The sequence below is a fragment of the Brachyhypopomus gauderio genome, unplaced genomic scaffold (assembly GCF_052324685.1).
Source record: "Brachyhypopomus gauderio isolate BG-103 unplaced genomic scaffold, BGAUD_0.2 sc34, whole genome shotgun sequence".
In the NCBI taxonomy this organism is placed as follows: domain Eukaryota; kingdom Metazoa; phylum Chordata; class Actinopteri; order Gymnotiformes; family Hypopomidae; genus Brachyhypopomus; species Brachyhypopomus gauderio.
The window spans coordinates 3,988,231-4,014,264 of NW_027506866.1; the positions used below are offsets into that span (position 1 = coordinate 3,988,231).

At 39.4% G+C, this 26,034-nt stretch overlaps 2 protein-coding genes across 9 annotated transcripts in view; one reads left to right on the top strand and one right to left on the bottom strand.

Moving 5' to 3' along the window:
- The window catches only part of LOC143485434 (uncharacterized), a 47,457-nt gene extending 36,733 nt beyond the window's left edge, over positions 1 to 10,724 (top strand). Inside the window, exon 4 of the mRNA XM_076984876.1 lies at positions 26 to 10,724. Coding sequence (XP_076840991.1) covers positions 26 to 188 — 163 coding nt within the window. The 3' untranslated portion in view covers positions 189 to 10,724. The remainder of the gene's footprint in view (positions 1 to 25) is intronic.
- pak2a (p21 protein (Cdc42/Rac)-activated kinase 2a) overlaps positions 1 to 26,034 on the bottom strand; it is a 73,185-nt gene that overhangs the window by 11,962 nt on the left and 35,189 nt on the right. For all 8 annotated transcript variants that reach the window (XM_076984867.1, XM_076984871.1, XM_076984870.1 and 5 more), the window contains 2 exons: positions 18,170 to 18,218; positions 11,828 to 11,940 (listed from right to left, as the gene is read on the bottom strand). In XM_076984867.1, coding sequence (XP_076840982.1) covers positions 11,828 to 11,940; positions 18,170 to 18,218 — 162 coding nt within the window. The remainder of the gene's footprint in view (positions 1 to 11,827; positions 11,941 to 18,169; positions 18,219 to 26,034) is intronic.

Consider the following 26,034-nt stretch of genomic DNA (forward strand, 5'->3'; position numbering starts at 1 on the left):
TTAGCCGTCTTTTCTGTCTCCACAGCTGGCTCCGGGACACCTGTAGCAGCGCCGGCGTGGACTACATCGACAACTGGGAGAGTTTCCGAGAGCGTCCATCACTCTACCGCCGAGATGGACTTCACCCCAGTCGCCTAGGCTCGGCAGTCCTCTCCAGGAACATCGAGGACGTGCTACGCCAGGCCTGACCAGCCACAACAAACCACGCAAATCAGCTAAGTAGAACTTACTTCCCTAACTACCAAACCATTGAGACGGTGTCTGTTAGCTGTGGCAGGTATAAGAATAACAGGGCGATATGTTTTAAAAATCTAATTAAAATTAAATTAAATAATCAACATGAAGTGAGCAGCAATATTAAGCTAAGGCTAGGACTTTTAAACATTAGATCGCTTGCATCAAAAGCTGTGATAGTAAACGAAATAATCTCAGATAACAGACTAAATGCACTCTGTTTAACAGAAACATGGGCTAGAGTAGACAAATATGTAAGTTTTAATGAAGCTGCTCCTCCTGGATACAGTTATGTTCATCAGCCCCGTATCACAGGGCGTGGAGGTGGAGTAGCCACAATATATGACACAGATATAGGTTTTACTGTAAAACCAACAACCTCTACTAACTCATTCGAGGCTTTGATAGGTGAAATAGGCAATAATTTTATAGGCAATAAAACAAAGCTTAAATTAGTGACCATCTATCGACCGCCGGGTCCCTACTCAGAATTTCTTCAGGAATTTGCTGAGTTTCTTTCGGAACTAGTCTTAACCATCGAGAGATTTGTAATTGTGGGTGATTTCAACATTCATTATGAAAATGAATCAGACCCACTGAAAATTGCGTTCGACTCCATACTAGATTCAGTAGGTATAGCCCAAAATGTCACAGGGCCTACCCACCGCTGTAAACACACCTTAGACTTAATACTTACTTACGGATTAAACATAGAACATTTGGCAGTCATCCCCCAAAATTATGCCATTTCAGATCATTCCTTACTAATATATGAAATGACTTTATACAATGTACATCAGATGCGCCATACAAAAACCACGTGCACTATCACATCCGACACTGCAGCAACATTTATAAACTTACTGCCGGAGCTCCCGAACACTATGCCACTGCAGCCCAATGAATTGGAACAGGCAACACAACAGTTTTATTCCACACTCAGCAATACCTTAGACAGTGTAGCTCCAATTAAAACAAAATTAATTAGGGAGAAAAAGCTTGCACCATGGTATGACGACCACACTCGTCTTCTAAAACAGGCAGCTCGAGCAGCGGAGCGAAAATGGAAATCCACCTCACTAGAAGTGTTTAGAATCACATGGAAAGACGCCATAGTCAAATATAAACATGCCCTAATTAAAAGCTAGAGCCGCATACTATTCAACACTAATAGAAAACAACAAGAATAACCCTAGATTTCTCTTCGCGACGGTATCTAAACTAACAAGAAATATCAACGACACTAGTTCTAACACAGCACTTACACACACTAGCGATGAATTTTTAAACTTTTTCAATAATAAAATAGATAATAGCCGACTACAGAGTCATAACACATCGCAGCCTAACCTCCAGTCCAACCCCAGTAGTTTAGTTATTAGTAACTATGCATCCAAAAATATTACTGAGCTAAATATCTTCGATCCTATATCGCAAAAAGAGCTCACAACACTGATTAATTCGTCTAAGCCTACATCATGTATATTTGACCCAGTTCCAACCCGTCTATTTAAAGACCTACTCCCAGCCATTGCAGGGCCCTTACTTAATATGATTAACTCCTCCCTTAACCTAGGTTACATGCCCAAACAATTAAAATGCGCCGTAATTAGACCCTTGATTAAAAAACAGAATCTCGATCCGCAGATTCTAGCTAACTATAGACCCATTTCTAATCTCCCATTTATCTCTAAAATTTTAGAAAAAGCAGTTTCCAATCAGTTAAACCACTATCTCCAATCAAATAGTATCCATGAAAAGTTCCAATCAGGATTTAGACCAAACCACAGCACTGAAACAGCTTTACTCAGGGTAGTGAATGATCTACTAATATCGGCCGATAATGGGCTTGTCTCGTTCCTTATACTGTTAGATCTTAGTGCAGCTTTTGATACTGTAGACCACAACATTTTGCTGGATAGACTAGAAAACACGGTAGGTATTAAAGGAGTCGCACTCTCCTGGTTTAGATCATATTTAACTGACCGCTTCCAATGTGTAAGTGTTAATAATAAAACCTCTAAATCTGTGCAGGTTAAATATGGTGTCCCACAAGGGACAGTCCTAGGACCACTTCTATTCACACTGTACATGTTACCCTTAGGCGAGATTATGCATAAGCATGAGATCAGTTTCCATTCCTACGCAGACGACACTCAGCTATATTTATCGGCAAAACCTGATGATTTAGGCGCAGTAAGGCGCAGTAAGAGGCGCAGTAAGACAGTAAGATTGAGAAATGTGTAGAAGAGATAAAACATTGGATGGCGTGTAACTTTCTAGCACTAAATCCCGATAAAACAGAATTAATAATAGTTGGGTCTAGGGCTGCGAGAGACAAGATACGTAATGTAGCATTGAATCTACATTCTTTTACTATAACCCCCAGCGCAGAGGTAAAGAACTTGGGCATCACAATAGACCCAGATCTCTCGTTCGATACACATATTAATAATATAACTAGGGTAGCGTTCTTTCACTTGCGCAACATTGCCAAAATTAGAAACATATTAAATATTAGTGATGCAGAAAAACTAATCCATGCATTAATATCCTCTCGTTTAGATTATTGCAACAGTCTCCTAGCTGGATGCTCTGGTAAATCGATAAACAAACTCCAGCTGGTTCAGAACGCAGCAGCACGAGTTTTAACAAAAACTAAAAAGTTTGATCACATTAGTCCCGTACTATCGTCATTACACTGGCTGCCAATTAGATTCCATATTGACTATAAAATACTTTAACATATAAAACGCTGCATGGCTTAGCTCCAGACTATCTTAGTGAACTTATTGAACAATATAACCCAGCGCGTTCACTTCGCTCGCAGGACGCAGGGTTATTAACTGTTCCTAGGATCAAAAAGATCACAGCAGGTGGAAGAGCCTTTTCTTTTAAAGCTCCACAATTGTGGAATAATCTTCCTGCCTCTATTCTGGACTCAGACACAGTCTCAATGTTTAAAACTCGATTAAAGACTCATCTGTTTAGTTTGGCCTTTGATTAATCTGTTACATAGTTACTACATCTTGTATCTTTTCTCCGAGGTTCACCTGGAGAGTAACATTGCAGTCGGAGCCTACAATACCAGCATCGCTGCTCCGACATGGAATGAAAGCCTGGCGTTCATCAACAGACATTTACAGTGACAATATCAAAACCCAGAACTTTCATTTTTACCTTTACTTAGTCTGATTGTGTGATTTGTGTGTGACTTGTGTATTTGTCTGTATTTAGTGTAATTTGTGTGTTAACGGGCCGCCCAATGGAGGATGGGTTCCCTTTTGAGTCTTGGTTCTCCCGAGGTTTCTTCCTAATCCCCACCATCATAGGGAGTTTTTCCTCGCCACTGTCGCCTTTGGCTTGCTCATTAGGGTTCTGGACCCATAGTATTGTTAACCTTTTAAATCCTGTAAAGCGCTTTGTGACAACATGTGTTGTGAAAAGCGCTATACAAATAAACTTTGATTTGATTTGATTTGATTTAGGGATGTTTTGCTAGGAAAGCAGAGATTAGGGATGTTTTGCTTGCTAAACTGCGGGATGATGGCAGGTTGCCAGTGTCTCCGGATTTGTGGTCCCCTTTAAGAGCACAGTCTGTTGTGTTGGCTGGGGTAGAGGATGCCGGTGCTGCAGAAGACGAATTGGGAGTCTTGTCACCGGTGGAGGCCAGTGAACAGACACCCAGAACATCACCGGGCATAGCTCCTGTCACTACTCCCCCTGGGCCAAGTTCTCTGGCAGAGTTGGACCTGAACATGGCTATAAGGCTGAAGGAGTTGGACCTTGCGATCAAGCAGCAGGAGCGTGAAACGCAGTTGCTGCGTGTGCGTGCTCTGGAGTTAGAAGCAAGTAGAGCGTCCTCCCACAGGCAAGTCTAGGTCACACGCTCTTCGGAGTTTGACATTAGCAAGCACATCTCCTTGGTACCTAGGGAATCTGAGGTAGATTCCTACTTCACTGCCTTTGAATGAGTTGCTGCTATTCTACACTGGCCAAAAGATATGTGGTCTTTGTTACTTCAATGTAAGCTGGTAGGTAAGGGGCAGGAAGTGCGTTCCTCTAAGTTTGCAGCAAAATTTTGACTACGACCAGGTTAAGGCTGCCGTGCTCAGGGCTTACGAGTTAGTGCCTGAGGCCTACAGACAGCGATTTTGTTTCCACTTGAAATCGGCAGACCAAACATTTGTTGAGTTTGCGAGGGAGAAAAGCGCCGTTTGAAAAGTAGTGTTCCGCCTCTAAAGTAACCACTTTTTTGCAATTGAAAGATCATCTTTTGCTTGAGGACTTGAAGAATGCTTTGCCTGAGGCTGTGGTGGTACATTTAAATGAGCAAAGGGTGGTGACTCTTTCTGAAGCTCCTGTGTTAACAGATGTGTTAACTCATAAAACTCTTCTGTGAAAACCACTAGGTCTACATTACCTGGGAATAGTGCACTGCAGAAAAGAAATGGGCGAAGCCAAGGGGTTTGGTTTAAGGCTTCTCCTATGAATGAAAAGTCCCTAAACAGAGACAAGACTGCTGGGGAGTCTCCTTTACATCCTTCTGAGACTCTGGTATGTTTTTATTGTAGACGCCCAGATCACTTAATCGCTGACTGTGCTTTGTGGAACAGAAAGAGGGACAAACCCAAAGAGGTGGCATGCATTTCTGCTTCTCTGGTGACTACTGGCAGAAGCCAGAGTGATCAATGTGATGAGACCTTCTGCCCTTTTATTTTTGATGGGATTATTGCCTTGTCTAATATGGACAAGTGTCGAGTCCCGGTTGGGATATTACGAGACACAGGTGCTGCCCAGGCTTTACTCTCAAGTAAGGTGTTACCCCTGAATAGAGAAACGTTTTGTGGCTCTTATGCAGTGGTATGTGGTCTTGATTCAACTCTGTTGAGTGTACCTTTATCTGCATACTAGACTACAGTCATGGCCAAAAGTTTTGAGAATGACACAAATATTATATTTTTCACATGATCTGCTGCCCTCTGGTTTTTATGTGTGTTTGTCAGATGTTTTTATCACATACAGAAATATAATTGCAATCATATTATGAGCAACAAAAGCTTTTATTGACAGTTAGAATGAGTTAATGCAGCAAGTCAATATTTGCAGTGTTGACCCTTCTTCTTCAGGACCTCTGCAATTCTCCGTGGCATGCTCTCAATCAACTTCTGGACCAAATCTTGACTGATAGCAGTCCATTCTTGCACAATCAATGCTTGCATTTTGTCAGAATGTGTAGGTTTTTGTTTGTCCACCCGTCTCTTGATGATTGACCACAAGTTCTCAATGGGATTAAGATCTGGGGAGTTTCCAGGCCATGGACACAAAATCTCTATGTTTTGTTCCCTGAGCCATTTAGCTTTATGGCAAGGTGGTCCATCATGCTGGAAAAGGCATTGTTGATCACCTAACTGCTCTTGGATGGTTGGGAGAAGTTGCTCTCGGAGGACATTCTGGTACCGTTCTTTATTCATGGTTGTGTTTTTAGGCAAGACTGTGAGAGAGCTGATTCCCTTGGCTGAGAAGCAACCCCACACATGAATGGTTTCAGGATGCTTTACAGTTGGCATGAGACAAGACTGGTGGTAGCGCTCACTTCGTCTTCTCTGAACAAGCTGTTTTCCAGATATCCCAAACAATCGGAAAGGGGATTCATCAGAGAAAATGACTTTACCCCAGTCCTCAGCAGTCCACTCCCTGTAGTACCTTTTGCAGAATATCAGTCTGTCCCCGATATTTTTTTTCTGGAGAGAAGTGGCTTCTTTGCTGCCCTCCTTGAGACCAGGCCTTGCTCCAAGAGTCTTCGCCTCACAGTGCGTGCAGATGCACTCACACCTGCCTGCTGCCATTCCTGAGCATGCTCTGCACTGCTGGTAGCCCGATCCCACAGCTGAAACACTTTTAAGAGGCGGTCCTGGTGCTTGCTAGTCTTTGTTGGGCGCCCTGGAGCTTTTTTGGCAACAATGGAAGTTCCTTGAAGTTCTTGATGATACGATAAGATTGTTGACTCAGGTGCAATCTTTCTAGCTGTGATACTCTTCCCTGTTAGGCCATTTTTGTGCAGTGCAATGATGACTGCACGTTAGGGTTGCAGCGGTAACCGGTTTCACGGTATACCACGGTATTAAAATGCACGGTTATCATATCGTGTGCGTTTGCTTATTACCGGTAAAAGGCAACCCAGCAGAGAAACTCATCCACGCATGTGCAACTCCGCTCCGGTTCAGCTACTCAGCACACAGCGGTGAGAATGGCAGAAAGTGCATCTGACTTTAAAAACATTTAACAAAAAATAAGGCAACACTAAAATCAGCGGCGAAAATTACGTAATCGCGTTGGCTAGCTGTGCGCGACGGTCTCGCACGCTGTCGATTCGCGAGGTCGTGCAGCTCTCGAATCTTCGTGCACGCCGCGCCTCAGCGCAATGAACAAAGTCATGTTTGCAGGGTTCATACACCTAAACAAGGTGGAATTAAAGCACTTGTACATCACTTTCAATATCCAGTTCAATATTTCCCAGCACGTTAAACTTAAAGTTAAATATTTATACAAATACTCGAAATGATTCTAATTATTTTGCTTTTTCATCGCATTATTTAATTGTTGTTTATTTTCAAAACGCCCAATCTTAACGTCTTTACATTCTCTCATGTTTCATCCTAGAAATGTGGGGTGCACATATTTGAGAGGTATAACAGCCCCTAAAAGCATGAAACTTGTTTAATACTGGTCTGCTGACTTGGGAAATCCCAATGTCTAGACAGGCATTCAGAGATATCATGCGCTATTTGCGCTTTGATGACAAGAGCACAAGGGCTGCCCACCTTGCGACTGATAAATTTGCTATGATCTTGGAGATATTTGACAAATTTGATGAGCAACTGATTAAGTTCTGGGTGGCCGCTGATGTTGAAACAAAATATATGTTGAACGCAATTCCCTATCTAGGTAAAGATGAAAGCAGGCCGGCTGGTCAATGGTTGACTGAAAATATTGTGTTGTGTTTGATGGAGCCTTTCACGGGTAAAGGAAGAAATGTAATGACTGACAATTTTTTATCTTCATTGGCACTTGCAAACACCCTTTTGGTGAACAAAACCACTATTGTTGGTACAATTAATAAAATTTGACGTGAGTGTGTATATGCCCCCATGTACACGGGCACAGTCTGAAAGATTTTCCACCAAGGTGTTGCGAGCTGGAAAAATAACTAACAATTTACCAGGCAAAACCTAAAAAAAACATATGCATCCTGAGCTCAATGCATCAGACAGTTTCAACTGATCCATTCCATTGATAATGGTGCAAAGAAACTGCCTGAAACCGTTTCCTATTATAACAAAACAATGTGGCGTTGATGTCATGGATCAAATGGCACGACTGTATTCAGTGAAGGGAGGCATTGGCCTATGACGGTTTTCTACAACCTTCTAGACCTGGCTGCAATAAATGCACATATATTGTTCAAACAGTGCATGAACGTTAACCTTAGCAGACGAAGGTTTATTCTTGAGTTGGTAAAGGAGCTGTGTGCACAGCAGAAAATGGTGAAAGCGGCTAGGGCATGAACATTAACCACAGCAACGGAGGTTTATTCTCAAGTTCACAATTCACTACATAAATGGAACTTAATTTGAGGTTGGGAAAGAAACTTATGCAATATAAGCTAATTGTAAACTGCCGAATGGTGATAACGCTGCTTGTGAACCTCCATATTGTGATGGAAAAATCTTCAAACAACTAATTGGTGACATGGTTGTTAGGATGTGGGATCACATCAGCTATTCACAGATCAAACACCTCTCCATTTGAAACAGCAACACAATACGGCGAGAGAACAAAGTGAACATTAGAGAGGAGAGAGGCAACTGTATTCGTGAAGCCATCAAAAGTATCATTTTAATAATTTTGCGTTTTGTTAGGCAAAGGTACATAGCCTACCTTTTATAATGATATTTTTGTAATTAATTTTGCCTATTTGTGCTTTTTGTTCTTTGTCGAACACAAAACATTATAGACATTTGTTTGTAGATTTGTTATGTTCACCATAGCCTGCAATTCACTAACATACACAACTTTTAGACATTAAAACTTGAAATGGCATAACATTGAGTATACAAATAAACTTGCTTTGGCTCAGTCTACGGGCTTCACTTTACAGACTTCACAGAACAAGCAGTCTGTTGCATTAGCAAGGCAAAAGACGTTAACGCTTCACAGTGGGGGGTGCGGGCCAGTGGGCTAGTGGTGTGCCTTACGAACATGATAATATAGTGACATATATGCCAACAGAATAACACAGACAAATAAGCAAACTATTACACTAACCAAGAAACAAAACAAACAATATTTTGCATTTATGTTTTTGCACAAACCAAGAAATGCAATATGAAACTAAACAAAACTGACAATGGGGAAGCTACTGAGAACAAGGTCACAAGGCACTGATTCTAAAAGGTTATTTAGTCACATTAATTTGTTAACATATTGACGTTAAGTGCAAATGTCACCATTACGAATATTTTGTTTGGGCGGCTCATTCTTCCTTTTGTGCAAAACGTCATCTAGCGTTAATTATGTGTCAGTACCAGCTTCCCTGTGTAAAGACTTTACAAGACTTCCCTGTAAAGAAAGGTCTTTTAACCACCCGAGGCGCGCTTTAAGTAGGTGAAAACAACACGGCGCTAGTAGTAAGTGGTGAAAGCAGTCAGATAACCGGCCCTCCGCGCTTCTAGGTATAAGTATGTAAATGAGGTGCAGCGCTTCTAGTGTTAAATATTCTTAAAATATTCACATATTGATAAAATAAATAAAGACTTCAGCAGCTAAACTACATAACTAAGACGTTAACACGGCGAAGCCTTTCCAAAAACACACTTGAATCTAAAGTACATTCAAATGATATCTACACTGTTAATACTTTAATGGTGACAATCCGTATTTCTGAACGTAAATTGCTAATCCCAATTAGCATAAGTTACTTTGCTAATACTTCTGTCAGGCAGGTCAATAATCCGAACTGTAAATAAACTTACATTGACATTGACATAACGTTTCTGTATGGATTATAGACAGGTGAATGCTGTTACGGTCCTTGATTCTTTTCCCTTGCCCCGAATCGAAGATGTGTAGACTGTGTGGGAAATGCAAAATATGTGACTAAGTTAGACCTACTTAAAGGATACTGGCAGGTTCTTTTAACAGAATGTGCTTCTGTGATTTCTGCCTTTGTGACCCCGGATTCCTTTATGCAATACTCGGTAATGACCTTCGGAATGCGAAAACGCACCCGCAACATTCCAGAGATTGATGTCCTGTGTCCTCCATGGTCTACCAAATTGTGCTGCATATTTGGATGATGTTGTGGTGCATTCATCCACATGGGATGAGCATATGGAGATGTTAAAAGACCTTGAATCTTGCAAAGTATGACTTCGGAAAGGCTACTGTTCTATACTTGGGCTGAGAGGTAGGTCAGGGTAGGGTACGGACCCCTGCAGAAAAAATAAAAGCTATTCTAGACTACTCTGTACCACACACCAGGTGCAAACTGCGCAGATTTCTAGGTATGGCTGGTTACTATCGTGCTTTTTGAGCTACTGTTGCCGTTCTATCAACTCTAACCAGTCTGGTCATTCTCCTGAGCTCTGGCATCAACAAGGCATTTGCGCCCACAGAATTGCTGCTCAATGGATATTTTTTCTTTTTTGGACCATTCTCTGTACACCCTAGAAATGGTTGTGCTTGAAAATCCCAGTAGATCAGCGGTTTCTGAAATACTCAGACCAGCCCATCTAGCACAAACAACCGCGTTCAAAGTCACTTAAACCATCTTTCTTCCCCACTCTGATGTTCTGTATGATCTGCAGCAGAATGTCTTGGCCTAAATGCATTAAGTTGCTGCCATGTGATTGGCTGATTCAACATTTTAATTAATGAGCAGTTTGACATGTGTACCTAATAAAGTGGCCGGTGACTGTATATAGACTGTTAGAGCATCCGTTTTCTCAACACAAGCAAAGGCATCATCTATAAGAAAAATCAGAGTCATGAAAGTATTCAAAAAATTTCCATTCTTCTCTGGAGGAAATCTTCAATCTTACTGGAAGGGCATTTAAGTGAGATATGCAGGCATTTCGATGTGATTTGCATCATAAATGACATCATTTAAACCAATTTTTTAGATCAAACTGAAATGTTTAAAAAGGAAATCATCATGCCAGGATGTGCATGTTCCAGAGCTGGGTGGAATTTGAGGAAGTAGGATATATTTGTAGCTGAAAAAAATCAAACAAATATGGAACGTTTTCAGACCCTTTCATATTTCAGACTTGTAAAATGCATTCAACTATTTTTCCTTAATTAATAAGTTTTGGGGAAAATTTGTACATTTATTAAAAATAGAAAAACCAATACACTCCATTCCACCTTTCACTTACTTGCATTGACAGAAAGGATACATTCAACTGTTCTTGGGAATAAGCCCACAAGCTTGGCAAAAAATTGTTAGAGGTTTCTCCTATTCTTCTTGTTAGGTGCAAAGTCTGGCTCAGCCATTAACAGAATTATCTGAATCATCACTCCTGTTTTCTTTGATGTACGCTTCAGGTCTTTGTCTTGATATTAAAAACAACCCCATCCTGAGATATTGGGAACTTTGGAAAGGTTTCTACCCATAATTCGTAGGGGTTACCATGCCTCATTTATTCATCTGATGATTTTATTTGAATGAATGAATGAATGAATGAATGAATGTTCAACTTATACAGGGCCTTTCTAGATACCCAAGGCCGCTTTACAATTTTTAATACAGATACAGTTTATTTTGTGTTGATAAGTCAGAGTGGTCTGATCGTTGTATTTGTTCAATTGTTATGGGCAGGGTACAATATAAGTTTTTTTTTAATGATTATTTGACATGAGTTTTACTTTTAAACTATTTAGTTATAATGCAAATACAATACAAACTAAACAAAAATTTTGAATAATTATCATTTTGATCCGTACATTGGTAATATCTGACTGGGCCTTGTGACACGTACATTGGTAATATCTGACTGGGCCTTGTGACACTATGTTCAACAAATTGGGCCCCGATGTCAGAAAGGTTAAGAACCCTTGGTGTAAACTAAACAGACCTAAATGGGTGTGTTTTCAGGTGCCTTATGAAGTTTGATGTGGACGTTCCAGTGTCTTGTTTGCTTCCCCACACTCTTTACATGTTGCCATCCTTAGGGTTTTAAACTCCCTATAGCCAAAGGCTACCATGTACAAGCTGAAGCCATGACACCCTTGATTGATTACATTTAGCGCTTCATTCAGATCACCAAAACAAAAGTAAGGAATTATGGAAACAAACACACAGAAAGATTTTTTTCTATAACATTTGCACACGGTGTGAAACGAACTGATTCTTGATTCATGGGTTATTTTGGATGAGATCAAGTCGAGAGTCACTAGGAACGAGTTTCAAGTCATATCTGAAGTCTTTTTTTAGGCAACTTAAATGAGACATCAACTCGAGTCGCTCACTTGAGTGCCAATTTCTGTCACACACACACGCGCACACACACACACAGCTAGTTTAAATTACCTGTCTAAGAAGTTAACGATGTTGGGGTTCTTAAGCTCCTTCATCACCAGGATCTCGTTTATGATCAGCTCCTTCTTTGGCTGCTTCTGCAAATTAATCTGCTTGATGGCTACCTGCAGGGAGATGAAAGCTCAAATGTGGTGAATTGTCTGTAAATGAACAATAATATGATACACTTCCTAACCAACTGTAACATTGAACTGGACATCTGGTTATGATCTTAAAGTGGAGAACAGTAACATTTTACTTATTTAATCTGAACTGTAATCTGTGAATAACCCACAACACCCATCCTGGATGACCAGAAGCATTGTGTCTGAGCTCCACCACACATGGACCACCTTTATGGTAATCTGACTTTTGTCTGGAGAACTCAAAAGCCATAAACCGGCACCCTCTTGGAAATTAAGGACAGATTCGCATTCAATCTGTAATCCTAATTAAAACTCCTGAATGTCTACTAGATTCTAACCTTTGCCAAAACATACATACATCTCACAAGCAACAAGAAGGTTAACAACTAGCTGTCATTGCTGTTGAATTATAAGGGCTAAGGAAGTATTTTTATTTTATCTTATTTACCATAATTTGCATGTGTGTGTGTGTGTGTTTGTGTGTATCTATATATATATATATATATATATATATATATATCTATATATCTATATATATATATATATATATATATATATATATATATATATATATATATATATATATATATAGTTGTGATCAAATTTATTCAACCCCCACTGAAATAAAGTGTTTTGGCCAGTTTGACATTGATTTTGATCATTTCAGTCATCTTATTTACAATTATATCAAAGAGGCACTTATAAATTAGACAAACATAACATAATATTTATGATGGAATAACCACAAATGTCTTTACTGTGCTCACATCATTATTACTTAGTACAACATCCTTTTCCAGTTATGACAGATTTCAAGCGTGAAGCATAGCTTGACACAAGTGTCTTGCAGCGACCTATGGGTATCTTAGCCCATTCTTCATGGGCAAAAGCCTCCAGTTCAGTCACATTCTTAGGCTTGCGCACTGCAACTGCCTTCTTTAGGTCCCACCAGAGGTTCTCAATTGGATTTAAGTCTGGTGATTGCGATGGCCACTCTAGAATGTTCCAGCCTTTCATGTTCAACCATGCTCTAGTGGACTTGGATGTGTGCTTCGGATCATTGTCCTGTTGGAAGGTCCAACGTCTCCCAAGCCGCAGGTTTGTGACTGACTCCATCACATTTTCCTCCAAGATCTCCTGGTACTGAAGGGAATTCATGGTACCCTGCACACGTTGAAGCTTTCCTGTACCATTAGAAGCAAAACAGCCCCAAAGCATAATTGACCCCCCGCCATGCTTCACAGTAGGCAAGGTGTTCTTTTGTTCATAAGCCTGGTTCTTCCTTCTCCAAACATAGCGCTGGTCCATTGTCCCAAACAGTTCTAATTTAGTTTCATCTGACCACAGTACACTGTCCCAAAACCTTTGTGGCTTGTCCACATGACTTTTGGCATACTGCAGTCGACTTTTCTTGTTCTTTGGAGTCAGCAAGGGGGTGCGTCTGGGCGTTCTGGCATGGAGGTCTTCGTTATGCAGTGCGCGCCTTATTGTCTGAGCTGAAACTTCAGTGCCCACATCTGACAGGTCTTTTTTCAGTTCCTTAGCAGTCACGCGGGGATTTTTCTCCACATTACGCTTCAGGTAGCGCACAGCAGTCGCGGTCAGGATCTTCTTTCTGCCACGACCAGGAAACGTTTCCACTGTGCCCTTTAACTTGAACTTGCGAATGATACTTCCGATAGTGTCTCTTGGAATATTTAACAACTTCGCAATCTTTTTATATCCATTGCCATTCTTGTGAAGAGCAATAACCTCTTCTCTTGTCTTCTGGGACCATTCTCTTGCCTTCACCATGCTTGGAAACACACCAGTAGATGTCTAGAAGGAGCTGAGTATCACAGTCCTTTTAAATCTGCCTAATTGGTGCTTATCATGCTTGATTGCTGCTCGTTGACATCCACAGATGTTTTCAATACCTGATGGAAAACACTGGAATGAACCTCTGTTCTTAGGAGTGGTAGTCGTAAAGGGGTTGAATAATTGTGTCAATGAAGAAATCACAAAAAGGCCATTTAATACTTTATGACAAAAAAAATTGATGCTATCTTAGTTGCATTTAGTTCTTTAACAAGTCCTTGTAAGATTTCATTATGAACACAATTACAAATGTGCACTGAATTCCATAAAACCCTTCGCAGCATTGGGGGTTGAATAAATTTGATCACAACTGTATATATATTAGTGGTGGGACTTTAACGCGTTAATTTCGATTAATTAATTAAAAAATTGACGCACTAAAAAAATTAACGCATTTTAACGCATGAGACACTTTTGCACCGTGGAATGTTTCTCAGTGCACGAGTTCCAGACATACAGATTATATGGAAGCACAATAAGATCATGATGGAGATGACTGAAGAGGCTACGCTGGTGGATGGGAAATTTAAATATAAGAAACTTCCAGATGGAAGTACAAACAAAAATAGTGTTATTTGCACTTTATGTAGGAAGGAGTTCGCTTATCACAGGAGCACTTCCACCCTTCATTACCACCTCAACGCAAAACATGTTGGGGCTAACGCGCAGGTCAGTAATGATAACTTAGCTGCTAAATACGATAGGGTGACCAAACGTCCGTATTTCCCGGGACATGTCCGTATTTCACATCCTGTCCCGGGCGTCCCGGGTTTTTTTTAAAGTGAGGAAATGTCCTGGTTTTTAAATTACCTTCATTGGACCATTAAGACTGGATTAAACTGTCGCGAGTGGCCGTAGCGCGCGACTCCACACGCGTTTAAACATGACGCGTCACATTATTTACAGTGCTGTTCGCTCTCTGTGGTCGAAGATAAAGGCTTACAAGAAGTGCTGCACATTGCGTCAACTGATGCATGTTACGAACTGCCGTCCAGAAAGACAATGTCGAAGAAAATCCAGCAGCTGTATGATGAGGAAAGGGAAGTAAAACAGGTTATTGTGAAGAGCGCCACAAATGTGGCTCTGACTGGGGATCAATGGACCTCTGTTAGCAACAAGAATTAACTTGGTGTGACAGCTCATATTATAGATGATGAATCTGTAGATGATGAAGATCCAGTCATTTGCTTTGAGCATGCAGAAGACCACTTCTAGGCACTATGGAGATGCCTGTGGCAGAGGCCTGGGAAATTAAAGAAAAATATACCATCTAAAATGGTATTAAAAAACATCTTCTGATTTACTTCAATTCTTCCAATATCCTGAGCAAAACTTGCAAAATTAAACAACATTTTGTCAGAATTTCCAGTGTTTTGAACACTGTGTTTGAACAGTGTTTTCTGCACTCATCTATTGGTCTGTGTAGTAGACTGGTGGAAAGATGTTGAAGTTTATGATTATGTTCATTGATTCATTAATCATTCAAACTTAAAGTACTGAATATGCGATTAAAATGCGATTAATTAATCACAAAGCTTCCGATTAATTAGATAATTTTTTTTTATCACGTCCCACCCCTAATATATATATATATATATATATATATATATATATATATATATATATATATTGTCACGTAGGGCAACGCCCCCTCTCGTAGCTGTCACTCTGGGTTCCCTCATGTCCGTGTTCCCTGCCTGTTTGTCCCGCCCTGCTTGTTTGTTGCCACGCCCCAGTGTCATTGTCATCACCTGTTCCTTGTTTCGGTTCTATGTATATATGTCCCGTCATTCCCCAGTCGAGTCATCCGTGATTTTGTCTACTTTGTGCCTTGTGCTTTGTCAAACCTGTTCATCGTGAGTATTGTTTCCGCTGCCAGTATTCCTGCCTGTTCCGTGTTTCCCCCATAGTGTTAGTACTCTGTCCGATTATGTCTGTTCATGTTTCATGTCTGGACTGCCTGCCCGTTGTGACCCATGCCTGCTATTTCGACTCTGTCCAAGGAATTTCCTTGAATAAATCTCGCTCTCCTCAGCGTTTGTGTCCGCCTCCCTGTTCTGTGCTACGCAGAACGTTTTATATATATATATATATATATATATATATATATATATATACACACACACACACACACTATTTATTTACCATAATTTGTGTCATTAGTGTGTATATATATATATATATATATATATATATATATATATATATATATATATATATATATATATATATTAGGGGTGGGCATAGATTAATTTTTTTAATCTAGATTAATCTCACTGAAATCTTGAAATTAATCTATATTAAAATGGCTCATATGCGTGCTACCCAAGTAATGACTAAAAGTCAGTTTTTGAGATAGGGTTTCTTAATACAGGGGGTGCGTTAGACCAGGGGCTCATCTCCAAAATGCATCAATGACTGCTTGAGGAAGCAGTTCTAATTTGATACTTGAAGAAAAAAAACATGCTCAATAAAATGTAGGCTACTCGTGTTCAACGGTTTATTCAGGTAAACATGAATTTGTAAGCCTACATACTGTACATTAAAGGGGTTGATAACATGTTTATTCAGCTAAACATGATATTTGAAATGTAAGCCAACATTTAGTACATTTAACCTCACGGACGTAATTTGGGGGGGACTTTTTCAAAAGCAGGTTTTGGTCCTCTGCACAGGGTTGCCAACTCTCACGCATTGAGCGTGAGACACACGCATTTGACCGTTTTCACACGCTCTCACGCCACACTTCCGATATCTCACGCCGGAAAAAAAAAATCTAGTTTATTTATCTCTGATCTACATCTATGATTCAATGAGTTACTAGTTCGCTCTGGCGCCAACCACCGGCGATCGATCGATCGTGATATAATACTTAATTTGTGTCCATTTTACGTTGCCCCCCCCGCTCAACAATTTACTCTCGCCACCTCCTCCAGGTTAAAATCTCACTCTAAGCGAACGTCAAAAGTTGGCAACCCTGTTTGCAGTTTTAACGGTTAAAAAGAAATATTTAAATAGCGACGAATCTAGCGCTAGGACCATGCAGAAAACGACCGGTCCGAGCTCCGCTCCGGTAACTTTTTTTTTTTTTAGGAAGCTTTACGTTCCTAAAAATGAATTTTCCATGAAGCAAACCTGGCGACTTCGTGGCTGCCTCCATGTAAACACACGAACGATTTGTAATTCACAGGTTTCTCGCCCCTACTGTGCAATTTGGTTAGGAATACAGCCGAGCTAAACTATCAAGTTGAAAGTCATCATAGTTTGCTTACCCATTTGACCCAGTTCCCAACCCAACTTTAAGAATAGATTAATGGCGATAATTTTTATATCGCCCGATAAGAGTATCAAATTAACGAACGGCCCACCACTAATATACTAATACTAATATACTAATATATATATATATATATATATATATATATATATATACTAATATATATATATATATATATATATATATATATATATATATATATATATATATATATATACACATACACGCACACACATACATATACACACACACACATTTATTTCCCCTTCTTTTAGGAAAATGCCTTAATATAAATCTAAGCTTGTTCTGCAAGCTTAGATTTATATTGTGTGCCATATTTTTTTGTCAATTGTGATTTTTTTCACCACAATTGAAATTTGTCCTCCGATTTTTTTGCCATCTGTACAGTTAGAACACACACACACACACACACTAGTGATTACTAGGGGGCTGTGGATCACACGTGCCCAAAGCGGTGGGCAGCCCTAGCCCTAGCCCTAGCCCGGGGAGCAGTTGGGGTTAGGTGTCTTGCTCAAGGGCACCTCAGTCATGGCCTCAGGTCTGGGAATCGAACCCACGACCCTCCGATCACAAGACCAGTTCCCTACCACCAGGCCATGACTGCCTGCATGATTTTCCTCAAGCTGACAGACAAACTAATATTCATAGGCTGTCTGCACAGGTTAGATAGATTTCTGTTTGTGTGGTTTTAGATATGTAAGATGATTCTGGTTTTATGGTTAATTTCTTTAGTTTTCTTTCTATTTTATGATAACTCATTAGTGAGTTCTGTATACTTACCATTTATTCCACATGCACTATGCCTTACAATGTTTACATGTATTTCAGATTAAAAGTGTTAATTATCAGTGATAAATAGTTACTATTTAATAATCATTTCATTATATTTATAGTGGTATTGTAAATAATCTCTCAAGCACATATCTACATTGTGATCCCATCTTTAATATAGAAGATTCACCATTACATTTATAAGCGAAAACAAATTGCCATATATTAGACATTACATTAAGAAAAACAAGTTAATAATCACACAACGGCATGCTAACTTACCTCTTGTCCCGTAGCAACATCGATGGCAGTAAACACAGTTCCAGATGCACTGCAGAAAAAAGAATAATCAAAACCAGTTAAAAATAAATAATTCTACTATAATATTAACTGTAATTAATGGAATTAAATCCGCTTTGACTTTTAGGCATATAAAATTTTTTAAATAATAAAATGTTTCTGCTTTGTAAATAATTCTGGAAAAATTCTGCTTTGTAAATAACATTTCTAAATAAACATGTCAATTATAAATTAAACATATTTAATAAAACAAATCAAAATAGAATGTACAGTGTTTTCACAATATTGTGGTACTTCTACAACAAGTAGAATCTATTATTGATTACTTATTATGTATTAACAATTACATTATATACCGTTGTGCTCAAAAGTTTACATACCCCGGCAGAATTTTTGCTTTCTTGGCCTTTTCTCAGAAAATATTAATGATAACACACAAACCTTTTTTCCCCAGTCATGGTTAGTGGTTGGGTGAAGCCATTTATTGTCCAACCACTGTGTTTTCTCTTTTTAAATTATGACAACCAAAAACATCCAAATGACCCTGATCAAAAGTTTACATACCCCAGTTCTTAATACCATGTATTGCCCCCTCCTCTAACATCAATGACAGCTTGAAGTCTTTTGTGGTAGTTGTGGATGAGGCTCTTTATTTTCTCAGATGGCAAACTGCCCATTCTTTTTGGCAAAAAGCCTCCAGTTCCTGTAAATTCCTGGGCTGTCTTGCATGAACTGCATGCTTGAGATCTTCCCAGTGTGACTCAATGATATTGAGGTCAGGAGACTGAGATGGCCACTCCAGAACCTTCACTTTGTTCTGCTGTAGCCAATGCCACACCAACTTGGCCTTGTGTTTTGGATCGTTGTCATGTTGGAACGTCCAAGTGCGTCCCATGCGCAGCTTCTGGGCTGATGAGTGCAAATTTGCTTCCAGTATTTGCTGATAATGTGCTGCATTCATCTTTCCATCAATTTTGACCAAGTTTAAGTAGTAATCAAGCAGTAATTTCTTCTGGCCACTCGACCATGCAGCCCATTTTTCTTCAGGTGCCTCCTTACTGTGCATCTTGAAACAGTCACACCGCTAGTTTTCAGAGAGTCCTGGATTTCAGCTGATGTTATTTGTGGGTTTTTCTTTGCATCACGAACAATTTTCCAGATCCAGATGCTGGATGAGTCTGTCTGGATCCCAGAAACTCACTCAGCTTTTATGCACACACACTGATTACAAGCAAACAGGTCACAGGTGAGTATATTACCTTTAGTAGCCATTCAAACCCATTTGTGTCACCTTCTGTGCATGTTATCAGGCCAAAATCACCAGGGTATGTAAACTTTTCATCAGGGTCATTTGGATGTTTTTGGTTGTCATTATAATTAAAAAAGAGAAAACACAGTGGTTGGACAATAAATGGCTTCACCCAACCACTAACCATGAGTGGAAAAAAGGTTTGTGTTATCATTAATATTCTCTGAGAAAAGGCCAAGAAAGCAAAAAATTCTGCCAAGGTATGTAAACTTTTGAGCACAACTGTATATACACTACCGTTCAAAGGTTTGGGGTCACTTAGAAATGTTCTTATTTTTGAAAGAAAAACTGTTTTTTTTCAATTTAGCTAACATTAAATGCATCAAAAATACACTCTATACATTATTAATGTGGTAAATGACTATTCTAGCTGTAAACGTCTGGTTTTTAATGCAATATCTACATAGATGTATGGAGACCCATTTCCAACAACCATCACTCCAGTGCTCTAATGGTACATTGTGTTTGCTAACTCTGTAAGGAGGCTATTGGATATTTAGAAAACCCTTGAAAACCCTTGTGCAAGTAGGTTAGCACAACTGAAAACAGTTTTGCTGATTAGAGAAGCTATAAAACTGACCTTCCTTTAAGCTAGTTGAGAATCTGCACTGTAAAAAAAACATTTTTTTTACAGATATTTACTGTAAATAAATACAGTATTTTTCTGTATTTATATACCTGTAAAATACAGGAAAATGACTTTTTTAAAGAAAACTCCTTTAAATATACAGTCAAAGTGTAAATTTAAATTACAAGAATTTCTTGTTTTATAACAGGATTGTATATTTTTTTTAAGGGTCTTGAGTTTTAATTTAGTAGTTATCAGTGTAAAAATGCAGTTTTCAGTGTAAAAACACAGAACAATGCCTTTTGTAACTTCACAGTAATTTTCCATTTTCAAACAGTAAATTCATGGCATATTAAAATTCCATGTTATCAAAGAAATTATATTTAACCAAAAAACAGCAGCCTAACATCTACATTTGACCAAAGCTGGAATTATAGTGAATTAAGATTTGAAGTAAAATATTGTTAAATTTCCCATTTCCAATTCTCTAAATATACATTAATAACTCTGCTACCAAACCAGCTGTAAATTGAATCAGATACACTAAGTACTGAACAACAGCCTTTTATTTGAAATGACATTTAAAGCAACAAGTTTAGAACGCAATACTGCTCCACTCTGCTCAAGCAAGTGAATAATATAAAATATTTGGGCCCTCAATCCTCGGCAATCAAGGGCTTTTCGTGAGAAGGCCCAAAGATATAAGGCATTAGGAGATTTTTTTTCAGAAAGGCCCATAAGATAACCTGTTAAAACTTTGCAATATATAGAAATAAGTTTGCGGAGGGGAGAGAGAGAGAGATCGATTGACCCATCCATACATTCATCCATCAGGAAACAGATCAGCAAACAGTTCTGTGTGGTGATTGGACAGAATCGTGGGTGCCTGGTCTGTTCAGCCAATGAATGCTGAGAATCACTAGTTTGAATTTGAGCGCCAGGTGCCTGGAGACGTTACGTTCAGTTATTCAGAGTCGCAGGTAAAGACGAGCCCGACTGAAGCACAGAAGCACCAGTTCACGCCAAGTGTCCGTGTTCAATATCAACTGAAGATATGTCTTAGTTTTTTTTTTTCAAAAATCGCTGCTTTGCCGGGAGTGTTTAATTATTTTATTATGAGCAGCATTCTGACGACAAGTTGATGTCTGACACGTTGTGTTATAGTAGTTTTGGTTTCAAACGTGTTTTAGCCAGTTTATTTTAATCTGTTCATGGCGTTTTTTATCACATTATTTAATGGTTGTTTACAACCTAAAAAAGGACGTTACGTTCTCTCATGTTTCGTCCTGGAATTACAAGAGGCTCGTACGTATTTGTTAACCTAATAGGCTACAGGAGAACTGTTCAGTCAGACAGTTGTGAAACGAAGTAGTTTCAATTTCAAGCATTTTCAAGTACTTTAGCCTAAATTCCAGCACTTTTCAAACCTGAAACACAAAGCAACATTAAAATTGGTCAGGTAAATGTTACTTCCCGTTTTTGAGGGGTGTTTCTTTATAACTGCCACATATCGTTACGGACAAAACTGCAAAAAATGTGACGCGAGTTGTGCGGAGTCGCGCGCTACGGTCAGTCTCGAAAGTATAAACATAGTTAAAATGAGCACAGCCAGGCCAAGTGTTTAATCAACTTTAAATAAATACTTCTAATGTCTTTTTTTAGGTTGTACAGACAAACAGCATTTTACAGAGTATACCTAACTTTTGGAAAAAACTGCAAGTTTTTGTGCTTTTATGTTGGCTATGTTGCTTCTGTGATTCTGAGCTCTAGCTATAAAAAGTTTGTGCTATTACCAGAAAAGAGAGCTTTTGTTTGTATTTTATTTTTTAACCTTATTTTTCTATTATTTACTTATTATTATTTATTATTACTAAATGTTGAGAGAACACAGCCTTGCACAAAATGTTTGCACTATTATTACTTGTACACGTGTAATTTTAGATTTCATCTATTGTTGAATAAACCTGCAAAATATTTGGAATTATTCTGGATTCATTACACAGTAAAAAACAAAACAAATTAACATGCTGCTGTTCAGAGAGACATTACATTTCTGTATTTGAATCCTAATTTATTGTGTTTCGGGATATCCAACAATGTTAAAGTTTTGAAATGTAAATTAATTAGACCGACAGCCTCCTTAAAAATAACGCAAACTAGTATCCTTTGCCAGTGTGGTAGTGTTTTTTCCATGTACGGAATGAGGGAATATAAAAATAAGTCAGATCTTTCCCTTTTGTTCATAGCTTGCTTTGACAAGCTCTAAAAGCAGACAGCACTCAGTGAAGTTCTTTCTGACCCTACCGGTCCATCCTCAAAGCAAAGTTGAATAGTTGAGTCAAAGACCTCACTGCTATCTCTCCTAGAGATTTCCGTACCTCCACTGGTATGCCATCAGGTCCATCTGCCTTCCCTTCTTCATCCCCTCCAAAACTTTCCAAACTCTACTCTTTGTTCCATTTCATTCTCTTCATTCATTACCTCCTCGAAGTACTCCTTCCATCTTCTCATCACACTCTCCTCACTTGTTAAACCATTACCATTCCTATCCTTAACAAGTCTAACCCAGCGCCTTTAACAGCTCCTCTATTAACTCTTTACCACATTCCTTCATTCTTCAGTTTCCACCATTTTGTCTTCTCTGGTTTGACGTTTTTTTTACATCATTCTACACACCACCATACGATGCTGTTTGGCCACGCTCTCTCCTGTCACAATCTTATAGTCTCCAATCTCTGTCGTGTTTTGTCTTCTACACAGAATGTAGTCTACTTGTGTACTCCTCCCTCCACTCTCATAGGTCACCCTATGTTCCTTTTTGGAAATAAGTGTTGACTACAGCCATTTCCATCCTCTTGGCAGAATCCACCACTATCTGTCCTTCCTGGTTCCTTTCCTTGACACCAAACCTACCCATTGCTTCCTCCTCATCTGTTTCCTTCACCATGTCCATATAGGTCTGTTACAATCACCACTCTCTCCTCACTGGGAATACTTTCACTTCATCTAGATCCTTCCAAAACTTCTCTTTTTCCTCTTCCTCACATCCAACCTGTGGAGCATAACCACTGGCAACATTCAATGTCAGACCTTCTACTTCTATCTTCAGACACATCACCCTATCTACACTTGTTTCACCTCTACTATGTTCTTTGCTAACTCCTCTTTCAAGACTAGTATGTGCACACAAATCAAGGCACCAGTATGAGTAATACTATTTCACTACTTGATAAGCAGCTATGTTTTTTGGTTATGTATACAAACATTTGTATGACTTTTAAATGGTCCCATGATGAGCTTATGTGCAGTCACTTTTGAAAGTTGTTCCACTTTAAGCAATCACAAACTCCAAATATAGCCGCAAGCGGCGATTGGCGGGTTCACACACCAATAGGCATTTTGGCCTCAATAGGCAAAAGGAAGCCCAAAAGGTCCTTTAGACCTAAAAGTGAAAAAAAAGCTGTTTGGGTTTGGCCAGTGTGTGCTCTACAGATGTAGAGTGTGATGACATCTGTGTGTGTCAGAAAGGGAGACACAAAAATAGCACATCTGGCTATGGCTGCATCTATGTGAACAGTATAGGAAGGCCTGCACTTGTCTATACATGATTGGGCCTGTATATTACTGACAGAGAGAGATTGAGGGAGCCAGAGACTATGCTTTGTTATTTCACTCCTTGTACACGTAGCACGCCTAACATGACTGCCTGTGTATTCAAAGTATGAATGTAGTCTGCAAAGCCTGGCATGACTGACATGACTGGCATTACTGACATAACTGATATGACTGGCATGACTGGAATGACATCACTGGCATGACGAACAAAATTAACATGACTGATATGACTGACATAACTGGCATGACTGTAATGATTTGAAGATTTGACTGACATGACTGGACTGACATGACTGATAGGACTGACATGACTTACATGACTGGCAGAACATGACTGGCATGACTGGCATCACTGACATGACTGATATAACTGACATGACTGGACTGGCATGTCTGATATGACTGACATCACTGGCATGACTGACATATACTATACATATACTATAGATATGCATACAAACTATACATACATTTAGGTAGAAGTGTGTGTGTGTGTGTGTGTGTGTGTGTGTGTGGTAGTATATGTATTCAAACTATGACAACATATACTAATACATACATACATAAGTATACATAGAAACTATACATACATATAGGTATAAAGGTGTGTGTGTCTGTGTGTTTGTGTGAGAGAGAGACAAAAAAGAAGCCAAATATCAGTTTGTATGAGCATGTGTTAGTCACTGAGATATGGGTGGGTATGGCTAGGGAAGTGTCATTGTGAATGCTATAGGAAGGCCTGCTTGCGCCTGTATGTGTGTGTGCCTGGTTAATAGACACAGAGAGATCTAGGTAGCCAGAGCAATGTTTACTTAGGGCACAGAGATGGGAGGGGGAATGTGGGTGAGAGTGTGAGAGAGACTGAGTGTGTGAGTTTCAGCTTACGTGCGTGTGAGAAGGAGAAGGTGACAGAGGGACTTTACATGCATTTTTATGCATTGTATATAATACTGCATTGTAAATCCATACGATAACCGATTTAGATGAAACTTGACAAGTTTGTTCAGGATGGGATTCTGAATGGGCTTGTGCATTTTGGTCAGAATTGGATAAAATATGAAAGAGCTTCAAGAATATGAATATTATATGTATCGATGCTGTCCGTAAAAAAATATTTAGCAGGTATAAGTGTCCTAAAATCCAAAATCTTTGGATTGTTTTTTGATTTCACACTCTGTAGAGTATTATAAGACTTTGCTTGACATGATAGTATGAAAATCCTAGGAGGAGTATGAAAAGTGATGATTTCAAACTATTAATAACTGTAAATAAACTGTGCATTTTTTAATAGGACATGTAATGGGAAAGTTGTTCGCACTACTGCAAGGAATCAAAAGAGTCTAATTGCATGTTCCCAAGTGGAATTATGTAGGGGATATACTTGCTTTATTTGCAATAGCGCCCCCCAGTGGCCAATCGACACCCGGCTGGATTATGTCATAGGGGGTGTGCACTTGTCCACACCCAAGAGGTTTCGTGCAGATCGACCAATGGTAAGCCTGTCAAACGCGTGCCGATCACTGATTGGCCGATTACGTCAGCCATTTTGGAAGTATGGCATGTCTGCTTTAGGACCTGGTTCCCAGAGGCCCATAGATGATGTCTGCCAAGTTTCATGTGGATCGGCCAATCTGAGTGCATGGGGCAAATTTTTGCATGTTATAGCGCCCCCTAGCAGGTGAGGTATGGCAACCTCTGCGAGCTGCCCCAGACCCTCAGAGGGAAGCTGTCTGTGAAGTGTCATCTCATTGCATGCAAGTTTTCTGCAGTTAGAGCTTCATATGCGCAAAATTTACTATTGAGTTTACACCCTCTCATTTGATTGGCTTATACTGACTAGGTAGTGATGAAATTTGCATTTTTGCTGGATAGATTTTAAAGTTCAGACTCTTCTGAACGTTTTGATACCACATATGTGCATGTATGTGAAAAATCCAGGGACAAGTTTGGGCTCAAAGATGTGTGCGATTTTGCACATTATGCAAATTAACTCGAAATCTAAGTGGGCGGAGCTAAAGGGTCCTTGAGGCTTTTTTGTTTGGTTTGAGCCAAGGAATCCATCAGAAGTGGAATTTCGTTTCTATGACCTACGGTGTAGGAGATATGGACCAAAACACAAAATGCTGCGCTATAGCGCCACCATCAGGCCAATGTGGGTCATTGTCTGGGTTTCCCTCATTGCACCTCTGGTGCACCTGTCTGCCAAGTTTGGTGTTTCTGGGCCTTACGGTCTAGGCTGCAGTATGCGTTTTACAGCCTGAAAAATAATAATAATAAGAAAAACTCGAGCAATTACAATAGGGTTCCCACACTATGTGTGTGAACCCTAATAAAAGCCTGGTCAGAAATGGATGG